This window comes from Phycodurus eques, chromosome 8, assembly GCF_024500275.1.
Source record: "Phycodurus eques isolate BA_2022a chromosome 8, UOR_Pequ_1.1, whole genome shotgun sequence".
Classification (NCBI taxonomy): domain Eukaryota; kingdom Metazoa; phylum Chordata; class Actinopteri; order Syngnathiformes; family Syngnathidae; genus Phycodurus; species Phycodurus eques.
In genome coordinates, this window is record NC_084532.1 from 24,206,852 (window position 1) to 24,222,362 (window position 15,511).

The 15,511-nt window shown below is 42.1% G+C and overlaps 1 protein-coding gene across 1 annotated transcript in view; it reads left to right on the top strand.

Annotated features, from left to right (window-relative positions):
* The window catches only part of prrc2c (proline-rich coiled-coil 2C), a 38,248-nt gene that overhangs the window by 18,412 nt on the left and 4,325 nt on the right, over window positions 1-15,511 (top strand). The window contains 15 exon segments of the mRNA XM_061683306.1: window positions 643-1,027; window positions 1,106-1,191; window positions 1,512-1,706; window positions 5,456-5,716; window positions 5,795-5,887; window positions 6,645-6,746; window positions 7,623-7,791; window positions 8,381-8,596; window positions 8,707-8,828; window positions 11,106-11,257; window positions 11,696-11,927; window positions 12,005-12,115; window positions 12,794-13,024; window positions 14,079-14,179; window positions 14,838-14,964. Of these exon segments, the coding sequence (XP_061539290.1) occupies window positions 643-1,027; window positions 1,106-1,191; window positions 1,512-1,706; window positions 5,456-5,716; window positions 5,795-5,887; window positions 6,645-6,746; window positions 7,623-7,791; window positions 8,381-8,596; window positions 8,707-8,828; window positions 11,106-11,257; window positions 11,696-11,927; window positions 12,005-12,115; window positions 12,794-13,024; window positions 14,079-14,179; window positions 14,838-14,964 (2,583 nt within the window).

Below are 15,511 nucleotides of genomic sequence, written 5' to 3' on the forward strand. Positions count from 1 at the left end.
AACCACCATGTCCATGAATACAGATTTTTATAGAGTGTACGTTCTAAGATTGCTTATTTTTGATAGACCTTTTGAATCTGCACAATAAATGTTCTCAAAATTACATTAAATCTTATTTTACTTGTATCTTTCATCAATTTGGCTTTGCTAAAGGGCCGTACAACCGGATAGTTCTTGTAATGTTATTCTGTAAATAAAACTGTCACTACATTATTGTATATTTAGCTATTTAAAGCCAAGACATCATATTGAATAAGTCAACACCGAAAACATTTTGTCACTCCAACTATTAAAAAAAAAGACAATATAAAGAACATTTTTGTTGAGATGCAAATGTTCCTGACAATCAAAATGTTCCTGAGAGTTGATGATAGGTGTTGGAATCTCTGTACTTAGGTGGAGCAAAGGCTGTTTTGCACCCACTGTGTTCATAATTACAACAAATTAATCTCCTTTTTGGGGATCCTCAACTCACCAATTTTTTAATTGGTTGGGTTTTGTTTTATTTCAGAATAATTGTTAGCTTCTATTGAAAGACAGAGCTGCAATCTTGTGGTCATATGCAAAAATTGTGGTGTTGTTATTTTAGTAATATCAGACTTTTTTTTTACAGTAGTTATAATACTGATGCTGTGTTTTCAGAATTGGGGTAAAAAAGGCTCTGGTGAGAAGAGCAGAGGTGGTGGAGGAAAGTTACCTCCAAGATTTGCTAAAAAGCAGTCATCACAGCAGCAGCAACACCAGGCCTCCACACAATCTCAGCCTGCGGCACCAGCATCCACCCCCCAAGTCCAGCCACAGCCTGCCATCTCTGCCCCCCAGCATCCTCACCTCCCTCCCGCCCAGCCAGCCGCACCCCCCCAGACCCTGGAAGGAACAGTGCCCTCTGTGCCAGCTGCCACTGTGGACTTTACCTCAAAGAGCTTAGCCCCTGCCACCGCCGCCGCACAGACGCATGGCAATCTGGGTACCGAGCTGTGGGAGAAGAAAGTAGCAGGCCCGGCCGTCCTCCCTGATGTCAAAAAGCGTACGTTGTCTAGATGTCTGCTGCGTTGTTCAAAATCTTAAGGCTGGATGACAGTAATCACTCTTAATTTCTTGGCAGTGGGTCCCATCAGCCCTCCTCAGCCTCCCTCTGTGAGTGCCTGGAACAAACCTCTGACCTCCTTTACCGGCACAGTCTCCTCTGAGGTTTGTTTGGCGAACCATTCGATCCACCTTCTCTCCTCTACACGTGTAGGTTACGATATGTGGGGAGCTCAAGTCACATGACTTGTCTCAAGTCAGGCTTAAGTCACTGATTTTGGGACTTGGGACATGTTTTGCTAAAACCTATGAAAGACTCTATTTTGACTTGATCAGTCTTGCATGTTTACATTTGAAAATTTTCAAGTTGTGCATTAGTTTTGTTTTTGAAAGAAGTATTTTTTTCTGAAATACATGCAAACCTGGCAACCCATGAAAATGCTATGTTACCATCTGGTAGTTACATAACTTTTGTTCTCTGTCAGGGCGGGAAACCTGGAACAGAGGGCGCCGTGGAGTTGGCCATTGACAGTATTCAGTTCGGTGCGCCGTCGTCCGCCGGAAGCACGGACAGCGACGGCGTTCCTGCTCTACTCGAGAGCACCACAGACAACAAGCTTCTCGCACCTAAAGAACAGAGACAGAAGCAACCTCGCGCTGGAACCATCAAAACACAGAAGGTAACACAACCGTGTGCTTAATGTTCATCAAACAACACATTCTGTTTAGTGCATTCTCTCAAATAGTTGCCATTAGGCCTGTCACGATAATTTACGAAGATGTAGTTTCCCAAAAACTATCATGATAAACTTTGAAATCATGAAAAATAAGGCCCGCCCTTAATTTTTAGTATTTTATTTTTTGCTTTCAAATCATTATTATCATAATTCCCTTACTTGTTTCTCTATTGAATTGTTTTTCTTTACTCTGTGATATGGATCCCCCTTGGTCTGCAATAAAGAGCTGTAAGACTAGCCTGGTTCATACAGAGGCCTCTATTCCAATTATAATTGGTTTAGAAGCCCAAACAGAATGAAAATGCTCAATATAAACACCTCAATCGTAATAAATAGGATGACTGATTTGGTTTCACAGGGGTGGAATATTCCTTTTACCAAACCGATCGGAAGTAAATTTTCTTCATTTGAAATAGAGCAGAGAAAAGCTCTGTCTGTCATCGTTTACACACGGCATAAATATGGCGGCTCCCAACGGAGTGCGTATACGACTGAGATCTTGTTTTTAACTACCTATGTTGTTTTCATCAAGCGTTTTAATTTTTTTATTTATAAGAACAATCTCAAGTACTGTGCTGAATAGACTGACCTCCATTTTGATAAATGATGTGACGTTCACGACAATGTGCACGTCTCACGGCTGTTATGATTAAATGTAGCACCTCATGTAAACACCCGATCGGCGTCGATCACGTAAACAGTTGACCAGAGGTCTTCAATCGGAATGACGAAGTCTCCATGTTGAACCCTGCTACTGTGTGGTTGGTCTGCTGAACAAGAGCCCTTCACCTGTCAATCAAATATACATTGACGTTCACTGTAGTCAACTGCTGGCTGAATGTGTGCCACTGAGGTTATGCTTAACAAACAGTTAACATTCCCGTGTTTGTTTTAATTGGGGACTAACACACAACAACTCTGAGAGGCCCTGACGTTTTAAACAACTTCGGCATGGTGGAGCAAGCAGTTTACCTCCTTAACTCGTTAGCTCGCAGGCGGGCTAGTAAATACAACAAACACTACTTTCCATTTGGTGTCTCTGTTGTGTGACTCTACGTGCTGCACATGGACAAAGGCTGGAGAGTATTGGATTGAGCAAAGAGTGTGCTGGACCACCGCCGTTCCATGGGTCCACTAGCGGCTAATGACACAGCCATCCGACTCTGTTGACTCACTATGCGATCTTCACACCGGGTCACCACAGCAAAGACCATTTATCGAGTCCAAAAGTATCGTGTCCATTTTATTGAGCGAACGATAAGTCGATATAGTAATTATTGTGACAGGCCTATTTTCCGTCCCTCTTTTCTTACACAGTCATTAAATCAATACTCTATTTCTCATGAGGTAAAATTAAGTTGTCACAGCAGCAATATTCACATATATGCTCTTGTCTTAATTTAACTATTGTAACCAAGAAAGTTTAACAAAAAACGGAACAGAATTCAAATCTAATCTAAGAAAGCAAAACAAGTTTAAGATGGTGGTATATGTTAAGTATGAAATCGAAGTATAATTATGCTACAGTAATATTTGTAGTATATATTAACTGATTTAATGAATTATAATAGACCCAATATGTACCATGCATGAAACATCTGTTGAGAACTATAATTAGTACACTTGAAACGGAAATGAAAGTGAAGACATTAAAACAGTGAAATGTAAACATGCTAATAATAAATTATAGTCACATTTGAAGAACGAGTCCAAATTGAGTTCTAAATGTAGATACTATACTGTATTCTCACGCCCACAGGGCGCACCGTGTTCAAAGGCGCAGTCTCAGTTACGGGGTCTATTTCTGTATTTAACACATGGAGTCACAGATCAACACGTGGAAAAAAAACATCCGGTCTCCGTCTCTCCCTTCACCTCACTCAGCCACGCTCTCATTTTCTCCTCGTCCATCCAGTTCTTTTGATTGGCCTTAACGATGCCTTCGGCTGGAAACTTTTCTTTAGGCAGCGTCTTCCTCTTAAAAATCACTGTAGGTGGCAGTTTCTGTCCATTACCATGGCAACCAAGCACAACAGTAAAAGCCGACTTCTCGTGCCCCGTTGTGCGTATCGCTACGGTGGTGGTCCCTGTCAGGTTCAAGACACCGAGAACATTTGTAAAAACAAGACAGACACAGAGGCAGTTCAGTTTTCAGACTTGCAAGGAGGACGGATGAGAGTACTTAGTTACAATCTCCAACCCGTTCTAAGTTAACTGCCGAACCCTCGTTTTCTTTCCTTAGGGCAGTTCCCTTGTTACATACGAGTTGCAACGTCTAAAAGGTGGAGGCAAACATGCTTGTTGCAACTCATGTGATCAGCACATAACACTTTTTGTTGTGGTCGAGACAGTTGAGGGGTTATATGCTTCTTATCAAGAAACAGGAAACTCCTCGGCTCAAGTTTGTCCTTGCACCTGTAAGCACATGACTCATCCTGTGGGAAAAAGCTTTGCACGCAGTGATAAAACATTTCTCTAACTAGAAGTAAACAGAAAAGCACAACACATGATAACTTATTTACGTTTTTCCATCAGTCCCCTTCTTCTCTACAGTGTGGTTCACCGGGATGTCGAAAGTGAGCGGCACCTCGTCCATGTTGGTGATGTGCTTGGGCTGGATATATTTGTCGGCAATCTTTTTACTGCAGAAGGAGCGGAAGATGGCCAGCTTTTCCTTGTAATCCGCCAGAGGTTGCTCCGCCACGGTAGTCCTTGCCTGGATGGATAGATGGCGCCGTTTCATAAAACGAAAGCACCAAGACTGACCTCCTTGAAAATGTTCGATTTTCATTTATTCTGCAAGCGTTATGCCCTCAGTCGAATGGTGACTGTAGAGACGCTTCTCCCGGCTGTTCTTTGCTCATTAATCCATTGCTCGAGTTGGAAGACCAACTCGGGCCACCTCGCCTTGTTTCTGTGGAAACTCAGTCTTCTTGACTTGGCGAAGCTCGTTTTCCTGCTTCCTCCGCTTGCGAACCATGGATTTGTTGATCTTGAATTCTCTCGTGGCTGCTCGATTCCCATGTTCTTCTTTGTAACTGACAGCTTGCAGTTTATACTGTGCTTCGTAAGAGTGTCTCTTCGTAGGTGCCATTTTCGGGGGTCCTTAGCCAAACCGATGTTTCACACCCCGGCACTATATAACTTCTGGGGGCGTGCCTTTAGCGCCATCCTTCACGCGCACCCTTCCCCCGTTACGTCCGCAAGCTGTACTCGGTCACGTCCGCCTTTCCTCTATACAAGCAGCGTGTTGGCAGGAAATGCTCCCAGTCAGTCAAGCGGAGCCCTCATCACACAACATTTATAAATTTTGGAACTCTGTGCACACACAAGGCTGCATTATAAGGCAGCCCGTCCATTTTGGAGAAAATTTAAGGCTTTTAAGTGCGCCTTATAGTCGTGAAAATACGGTAAGTCAAAAGTATGCCTGTGTTGCTAACCACAACAGCAGGACTTATTGAAGCATGCAAACTGTCTCAGATCAATTAAACTGGAGTTCCCTGCGCTGTATTAACGATTGTCATGTGGAGACGTCCTTGACTATTTACAGTACACACTGACGTGTGATCGCTTCACAATGTTGTTGTTGTTTTTTAAAAATTAAATGTAGTGCAGATTTTCACCTTTGGAACATGCCTCCCGGGATAACTGTATATCCATTTTAACACGCTCTAATTGATCCTTTACCTCAGCTCCCCGACATGGAGCCTGTGGAAACAAAGGAGTACAAGCCAGGTCCGATCGGCAAGGAGCGCTCCTTGAAGAACCGTAAGGCAAAAGATGCCCGTGGAGGCGAGGGCGAGGGGAGGGAGGTAGGAGTGCCGGGTGGCAGCGGTGTCAACAGAGCCACTGCATCCAGTCCTCCCACCAGTGACGCTGCGGTCGCTGAGCTGGGTGGGGACATTGAGGGCATGATCACAGTGCCCTCGGCCGAGTACACTAGCAACTCCAAGGTAATATTTCCACTATCGCTTGGCCTGTGCATTATCGAGGTTTAGCCAAATAGTTTATTAGACATCTTTCCTTCGCAGGAGTCTGTTACGGACTACACCACCCCCTCTTCCTCCCTTGCTGACAGCGTTCCGAGTGGAAACAATAAAATGGAAGAGAGTCTGGTTGCCAATGTGAGTGTCCATGTCCCCAGCTAATCCAGGGATGGACAAACATATATAGCCCCCTCCATTTGTATCAAATACATGTCCATGTATTTATTATTTTTTATTCATTAATCTCATAATGGGTAAATTGATTTAATTATAATAATGGTAAAACCAACAATTTTGCATATATATATTTAAAAAAATATATATATCACAGGTGTCAAACTCAAGGCCTGGGTGCCCTCACATCAATTTGTGGTCCACGAAAGCAAATCATTTGCCTCGTTTTTGTTTCTTGCTAAAATACCAAAATTGCAAATTAACTAGACTTTTAATAACATTTAGCAATGTTGCAAGCATGTTTTGTTACCAATCCCCATTTCTTTATTTCTTCTTTTTTTTTTTTTTTTTTTTTTTTTTTTTTTATGGGTTCACAGATTGACAGGGTTTCACGGCCCTCCAAGGGAAACAATAATGATGTGGTACTTGACAAATGAGTTTCACACACCTGAGATATACTCTTACATATGTTAATTAGAATATAAATAACAAAATGAGAAAATATTTTTCATTGTTTTATTACATTCAACTAATGTACATATTTGATAAAAACATTTTTCTTTTTTCTCTTAATCATCTACTGACCTGGTACACCAGTATTTTAAATGTGGCCTTTAAATGCAAATGTTTGGTCACCTTGGTATAATACATTGAAGTGGCACAGAACACATCTGATGTACTTGTAATAATTTAAAATCTTTCTTTTCCGGGTTCTTCCCAGGTGGCACTACCACACTCGTTGCCCCTTCCTCGACGGGAGACCCTGCAGCAGAGCTCCCCTCTGAGCACAGTCTCCCCCGCTACCGTTGACCTAACACTAAAGGTATACATATCACAGGTCCGGGCCTCCACATCATTTTATGTGGCCCTAGAAAGCTTACCCAATTTTTCATTGACTTCTTTTCAAAACTAGCCATGAAAATGACAATGGGTGGCGGTGATTACTCCAGTACTCAACAAAATATTTATAGGATAATCTATTCTAAAAAGATTCAATAGTGACAGCCCTAAAACACAGTGCAGCTCATTTTCTGCCTAGCGATGTGCTTATGGCAATATGTTAAAAGGTCCCATATTTTGGCTATATAGACCTCCATAGAGTGACTATAACATGGACTTAGTATAATTGTCAATATCATTTAAAAAACACCTTGGTTTTGTCATACGAGTGTCCAGACAAGGCCCCTCTGACAGCTACTTCTGTTTGATCCAGTTTTGTATTCCTCTTATCCATATTTGGCTGAGACCGTCCCCTTTCCTCTGATTGGTTACCTCCGTGTAGAAGACCCAAGTGTGAGAGCACACGTGTTTATGTTGACAGAGATGTTCACTATAGTGACGTAGATGAGCTTGAGGAATTCTAATTGCCTGATTTCAGGCCTCGACAGAAAATTGTCTGGAAAGCGTGGATGATTTTAATTCATATTTCACGTTTACTGAGGCACCATAGAAATATTATTACATCCCAAATACTAGAAAAAAAAGTTGGTTTGGCAAAATGTCCCCTTTAAAACCAAGGTACGTCCTAAACTATGTTTTTTGGCATACCTTTACGACCATTGTGAGTCTAACAACCAATTCCACACATTAAAGAGAATTTGTATCAATCAATTATTATGTCCATGATCTGTATATTTGTGTGCTCTTTAAAGTGACAACCTCCATTTTGTCTTTTTTATTTGTATTTTTTGTCCATCAGATGGAGTCTGCTCGCAAAGCATGGGAGAACTCGCCAAGTCTGGAGAAGAACTCCCCGGTCACCTCCTCTTCCTCTCCTATCACGTCCTGCGCGTCCTCTTACTCATTCTCCTCTGCGTCCATGCCACAGATACCAGTGGCCTCCGTTACCCCCAGCACCTCGCTTTCCGGTAACCAACACCAAAATTGCCCTCCTCCCCCCCTATCAAAAATGTCTCGCGGGGACACAACTGGATACTTTTTGATTGGTCTGTAGTCGTTAAGGTGCCACAATGTGTTGCCAGAGTAACTATGGCGCTGCTTTTCAGATGCGACCATGCTGACTGACAGTGGAAATCACATTGACAGTAAATGTCCGTCAAAACTTTTGAGTACTTTTACTTTTCACCTATTCAAATTCCAATGGCCAAGGAGGTGACAATATTTTGCTGATGGACCATGAGCTTGATTTGGTTACCTTCCTGTCCAGTACGGATCCACAGCTATTTCGTGCGTAACGAACGGCTACTTCATGTGCATGCTGGAACTATTTTGTCCGCACAAACTTGTCTGTCTTTTTTTTTTTTTTATGTTATGTCAGGGGATCCATAGTTTTGGCTAATATAGGCAATTATGAAATATTTTGGAAGGGTCATCTAATCCTCGTTTTTTGTTGTTGCTAGTAATACACTGCCGAGTGTGCAGCTTTTTGCTAATTTATAACACCCCTCCCCCACATCAGAGAAAAGTCAAATGATTTACTTGCAGTTCATCATGCAGGATCGGGCACCTACACGACGTCGTCCCTTGGCACCAAGACCACCACGGCCTCGGACCCTCCCAACATCTGCAAGGTGAAGCCCCAGCAGCTGCAGGTTGGGAGCCTGACCTCCAGTGGCAACAGTGTTGGCAGCAGCTTTTCCCAACTAGGCTGCGTGCCCCCCCTGCTGCCCCAGCAGCAGACCCCGCAGGTTTACGTGTCTCAGTCTGCAGCAGGTGAGACCAACATGCTATGGAAAATAATTTCCCCCCTCCCACCCACCCTTTTATTTATTTATTTGTATTTTATTTGACACTTGTACTTGTGACAATACCCTTTCATCCAGGCTCTGCAGCTCAGATTCCAGCCTTCTACATGGACACTAGCCATCTCTTCAGTACCCCACACCCACGCTTGGCTCCTCCCTCTTTGGCACAGCAACAAGGCTTCCAGCCCGGCCTCTCGCAGGTAAGCAAAATCGCCTTTTATGATTTACATCAGGAACTTTTTTTCCTTTTTTTTTTCTTGCAACATGCTTGTAAAGCTTGGGACGTCTCTGTTTACTGTAATTATGATATCGTAAACTGAGAACCGCCTCTATTGACTTGAAGAGTTGGGATTCAATTTCGTATCAATTACAGTAACCTTACCACTGCCAAGGAGGCTACTTTTTCCACAGTCGTTTCACGGTCAGTGAGCAGGGTGAAAAAGACAAACCATTTTCGCTAAGCTTTGTAGAGGTGTGGGGCGGGAGGGAAAAGGAAGAATCCTTTAAATTTTGGTAAGGAGTCGTTTTTCTTGTGAAATACCCACTAAAGGTATTCCCCCACATTTTCAGAAATGATACATGCACTGTCTTGAAGTTTCTTTAATTGTATCCAGTGTGTGTATGAGTTCTTTTCCTGCGGTGGCAATGACATAATTCAGAACGTGGCGTAGTAATCAGTCATAATTACAGTAAATATTTGGATGGAAAGCGCTTGTAGATGATAAAAAACAAGCCAAAAGAAACCAGCCAGTACGCTGGTAACTGACCGTATCTTCTTATTAGGGATCTGATCCTATTTTTTTCACTTCCGATCTGATATCGATATTGCAGCCTTAAATTATGGCCTATACCGATATCCGTCCGATCAAACATCAGCAATAATCATACAGACATTACTTATTTTGTAGTATGGAATGTTAAAGGCTTGAAGTGATATTACTAAAACTGAGAATAATTAGCAATAGTAGCTATCAGGAAAAACTGACCCATTTATTATTAACCAATGGGTTACATCAACTTGAAAAACAATGTACTACAATTGAATAAAATAAACAAATTCGGAAATATAAAAATAACTTCAATAAAGCCAATAACAAAATGTCTATTAAAATTGCAACATAACTACTGCTTAACTTAAACATAAGCATATTCTGCATTTAAATAGATTAAATAAAAATGTAATTAGAAAACCATGAAAAATAATCCCAGTAAATACAAATTAGACTTTTAAAGTGCAAAATAAAGTTCAATGCATTTATTTTATTTTTTTACTGTCAGTATATGGTGGGAACGTTATTTGCTTTCCCCACGTGCGGCAACTGGGGGTTTAGTTTTGACAATTGCTGTTCCTGCTGTGCACGTCTTGGCCTCTGAGGGGCAGTGTGGTGCACATAATGCAATACACACTTGCAGTAACAAAGTAGAGGTCGCAATCGAATATTGTTAAAACTCGTTTTTCACAGAGTTTGAAGAATATATTCATGAGAATATTGTTATATTGCCCTCTCGTATGTGTTTATCCAGCTTTTGTCTACCAATACTCATTATTATAGAGAGAAAAACCGCGCTTTCAATGCTAATTTTTGTTAGCTCGTCAATGTTTTTCATTCATAGTGTTAGCTTTGAGCTAGTGATTTTTAAACTGCGAACCTGAACACGAGTGTCAATAAATGACTTTAAGCAAGCAACATTCACTCTTACTCCTTGCTACTATGTTACCACCTGAGCAAGCTGTTGTTGTGATCACGTGTGGTCTGCATGCTGTCCGGGCACTGCTGGATGAAAGTGGTGGAGTAAAGCATGGAATGGCTTGTTTGTGTAAGAGTGGTAAAAGCGGAGATTTTAGATTCAGTCCGATCCGATACTCTTTTGCTGACATCATACATATTTCCGATCTCAAAGATCAGATCGGGACACCCCTACTTCTTATACCGTGTGACCACATTTTCTCATGCTGTTGTGCAAACCATTTCATTGCACACTATTCCTAACCACAAACCTGCATATCTTTGGACAGTCGTAAACTGAGAACCCCCTGTATGGATTTGTAGAGTTGGAATCCAAGATTAAATTTAAATTTCACTAATCACACAGTTACCTTATCACCACAAAAGAGGGTTTTTTTTTCAGGACAGTTTCTTTGAAAGTGAACAAGGTGACTTTAAAAAAAGAAAATTATTTTCCCAATGCTTTATTGAAGGTGTTGGGCAGGGAGTGAAAAATAATCATTTAAATTTGGGTGCAGTGTTGGTTTCTGTCGGAAATAACCACTGGGGGCATTTTTGCCACATTAGCCTCCATTTGTTTAGTAAAAGCCTGCACTGTTGGTCTTGAAGCTTAGTGCAGGTCCCCGTTTTACATGGTACGCTATCACTAATGACATCTCTGCATGTACTATTCATGACCTTGAATTGTATTAGGTCAGTGCAGTGATAAACCAAAGTTAACCCATTAAAGCTGTCTGTCTGACTCGTTAGCCAACAGCGGTGCAGCAGATACCCATCCCAATCTACGCTCCGCTGCAAGGGCAGCCCCAGCACCAACACACACACCAGGCCCAACTCGGACTCGGCGCAGGCCCTCCAGTCTCGCAGCCTCAGGACCTGTTCAGCTCCTCGCTGCAGTACAGGTACTGCTCAATGTTATCACATAACATGGCGGGAAGCAGACATGACTTTCCTCGAGTCGGACTAAGTTTGCCATTTTCAGGACTTTGTTAGCTAATACTTATGACAGACTTTGATTTGTTATTCATGAGACTTGAATTGACTAAGTTGTAACTACATGACTTAATTTTCAATATGCCAGTATGCTATGACTTTGAACAGGGACGGGCAACCGGCGGCCCACATATGTAAAATTGTTAGATTGCATGACTTGCTTAACCCACTTTTCCCGACTTGCCTGAAATTAAGTGGGAACTTGCTTATTTTTTGCTACAGTAACTTGGCACTTGCGTGACATGTGAAGGTTAAAACCTATGACCTTCACATATGTGACTTCCCCCCCACCTCTGGCGGGAGATGATTGTGGTCTAAAGTCACACGCAGTGATGTGTTGAATTCAGGTCTCAGCAGGCGTTCATGCAGAGCAGCCTGTCGCAGCCCTCCATGATGCTGTCAGGGCCCTCCATGCACAGCTACCCCGGCGTGCAGGCCCCCGAGCTGGGCAAGCCTCAGTCCAGCCTGGCCTACCAGCAGCCTTCCTCCACCCAGCACATCCCCATCCTCTTTGAGCCGCAACTCAACCAGCCGTCTGGCATGGGGGGATCCCAACTTATCGACACCCACCTGCTGCAGGTAATGGCCCGCACAGATGTGACTGTTCGATGTTGAAAAATATCAACACGTTCATGTGATTTGTCATGTCTGTTTAGGCTCGACAGGGGATGAATCAGCATTCCAACATATACTCGGGGCAGGTGCAGCAGCATGGCCAGAGCAGTTACTACAGCAACACCCAGTCCCCCAGCTCTGCAATGCAGCAGGTAAATGAAATAAGAAACCCCGAGTTGGGTCCCCTGCTGGACTGTCTGCCTGGCTTGGCGGATGGGGCCCACCCTTCTTCATTGTGCCGGCTCAGCAACGCCGTACACCAGTTAACTAACATGCATGTGATATGGTGTTCATTCACTTATAGGTTCCATAGACACACTATAGGCTTTAATTGCTTGTGCTGGGACCACAAATAACACAGGTTATACTAACATATCAACTCTCAGGTTCTTACAGGTGTTTAGACACTTAAAAAAAAGAATCTTACCGTAGCACTGCCTTGCTCATTTCCAGAGGTGGGGAGAGTAGCCAAATATTGTACTCAAGTAAGAGTACTGAGTCAAAGATGGAGTCTAAAAATAGACGCGAACACGAGAATGAATAAATAAAAGTAGCGATGGGCATGTCGATCATTGTAACGGAGTAAAAGTATCGATCCTTCTTCACATAAATACTCAAAGGTACGGTGAATTTAAAGTACTCTGACATGTACAGTTTATGGAAAATGTTACTTGAGTAAATGTAACTCGTTACTACCCACCTCTGCTCATTTCCCACATCCTGTGTTTCCAAATACTTTTCTCTATGCAGAGTAGGAAAAGTTCTCATTTAAGCAGATTTCCTGTTCTATAAAATGAATAAGAATCCAAACAAAGAACGTCTACTTCCAGGTGACGGTCCCCCTGCCTGGTTCCCAGCTCTCCCTGGCCAACTTTGGTTCGGGTGGCGGTCAGCCCCTTTTGGCGATGCCACCCACCCCTCCACAGCCGCAGCCCCCCAACATCGGCAGGCAGCCGCCCATCTCCCAGCCGTACCGAAGCATCATGGGCCACAGCCACAGCCACAGCCACAGTCACAGTCACAGCCACAGCCACAGCATGATGCAGCCTCCCACCAGCAAGGTACTGTTATGTGGTGTGCAGGGTGTCCTCGCTTCATGACAGTTCTGTACTTACAGGAAGTCTGTCACGAACATACACAACCTCACTGTATAATTTATAATAACACTGTATAATTGTGTGAATGCTGAAGACTAAAAAAAATAAAATAAAAATAAAAAACCCAGCTTTTTGGGCCTTCTTAAATGTTTTAAATTTGTCAACTGATTCAAACTATTCCACCCTCAAAATATTCTGCTCATGCAGGACATCTGGGCAATAATTTTTTGCTTTCCCCAATTTCACAGTTTTTCCATTTAAAGGAGAAAAAAATAAGTTAACTCAGCCTTCCATTGTTCTCTAATAATTCATTTTTTAAACCATACCAACTCCAAAATGTTCAACTCATGCATGACAATGAAAATATTTTTCCACATTCCCCAAATCCCCACATTTTTTTAGTATTTATAAATGGAGGCAAATTGACCAAATCCTAACACATTTCTCAACCAATTCCCACCATTCCGCATTTAAGATATCTACAGAACTAATTACCACTTTTTTCAGTGTTCCATATTTTCCGAGATAAAATTCCCCGAAGAATGCAGAAATATTTACCCAATACTTCACATTTCTCAGCTGATTCAAACCATTCCAACTTCAAATTGTTCAGCTCAGTCAGGACATTTGCCTTCAATTCTCAGGTACTATTTTACATGTTAGGATACCTACTGTTGTCACGTCGTAGGTTATTAAGTATGGCATTTGAGCAAATAGTACAAAATACAGGGCAAGCTATAAAATCTCTGACCAATTAGTACAATAATTCTGAATTTTTGCATTTTCCAAAACTTAAATTCTACATTTCACTTCATTCTATGACATTATTGAAAATATTTCTAGGTCATAAATACAAAACAAATGCTAGCCGGTAGGTATGGTGCCACGCAAACTAGTTAATCGCATGCTGTTTGGAACCGTGAAACAATGTATGTCAGAACCATCGCAAACCGAGGACTCAATGTGTATATTTCTGTACTGTGAATGCGGCTCTTATTTGAATTGTAACATGCTCCAGATGGACATGGACCTCAAGCTGTTCGGCGGCGGGATGGATGTGAAGCCTGCAACTCCTCCAGTCAGCGCCCGGAGCACCACGCCCACCTCTAGCCCTTATAGGTAAATCTCCACTCTTAATTGTTCTAGATGCAAATTTTGAAGTTATACCACAGTCCATTGAGGCAGCAAAGACAGTGAACCCCCGGTAGTCAGGGGGGACACTTCCAGACCCACTCATGATGGGTGTAAATCCATGAATTAGAGATCATATCACTGAGGAGACTCAAGCTCACGCAGTTCTCTAAATAAGAGTCAAAGTGTGCCTGGTTCGAGCCACTTGTCACTCCATGTTGAATTTACTGTACAACTGACATTAAACAAAAGAGAATTTAACATTGACTATTTAAACACCAAAATATTCAACAAAACCACATTTTATCTCACAAAATTCTGTTAGCTTAGTACTAACATAATGTGGAACACCATAGACGGGCTAATGGAAATTAGCATAAATGTTGCTGTCATTATTAACCCTCAAACAACTGCTATTTTAACGCACACAGCAAAGCATGCATAGAGAGCATAACATAATTAAACCTAGTATATATGTTTCTTTAATAATACCGATTGGATATTTTCAAATTAAAACTATATACAAATAACAAAGCACAAAACATTTAATGATAGAAAAGTTAGCAGGACTAAGTACTCTGATCGAATCTCTTTTGTGCATTATAACAGGGGAACACTGTAGTAAGGCTATTATGTCTCCATCCAGGGCAAGCTCCACCTCCCCCAGCAGCCAATCAGCCAAGTTGAACAGCATGTTGTACCAGAAGCAGTTTCAGCCCAACTCTGGCAGCATGAGGATGACTCAGCACTTTCCCAGCCAGTTCAACCCTCAGGTGGGACACCCCGGCTAGAGTACAAGACAAGGTTTTAGCACCCCCTTGGCCAATGGGAATCAATGCCGTTATTGCAGCTGTAAATGTATGCCAGTAGGAGGCGGCTCTGTATCATCACACACCAAGACGTTTGGTCCAACTCTGATCACATGGAGTGGTTCTCTTTGGAGAGTCATCAAAATTCATTCAAAGACTGATTCGTTGTAAATACGTCACCCATATGTCAAGTGTATGGGGTCAAATCTCAAGGGTTTTTTTTGAAGCACCCCTGAAAAGGACAAACATTAGCCTACCAGTTTGAGACACATTTTCTGAAATTATTTTTATCAATAATCACCTTAATCTATGTGAAGACTGATCATGCGAATGATTTGTCAGTAATTGTCAATGTTGATAATACAAGGTAGGAAAGTGACATTAATATGCAGGACTTAATTTCTGTAAATCTCTGCAAGTGTTTCCATTTTCAAATTATCACTTTACAACATTTCTAGGAAATCGCAATGACCCATCACTGTTGAGCTTCTTTTAGAACAGGTCAAGGGCA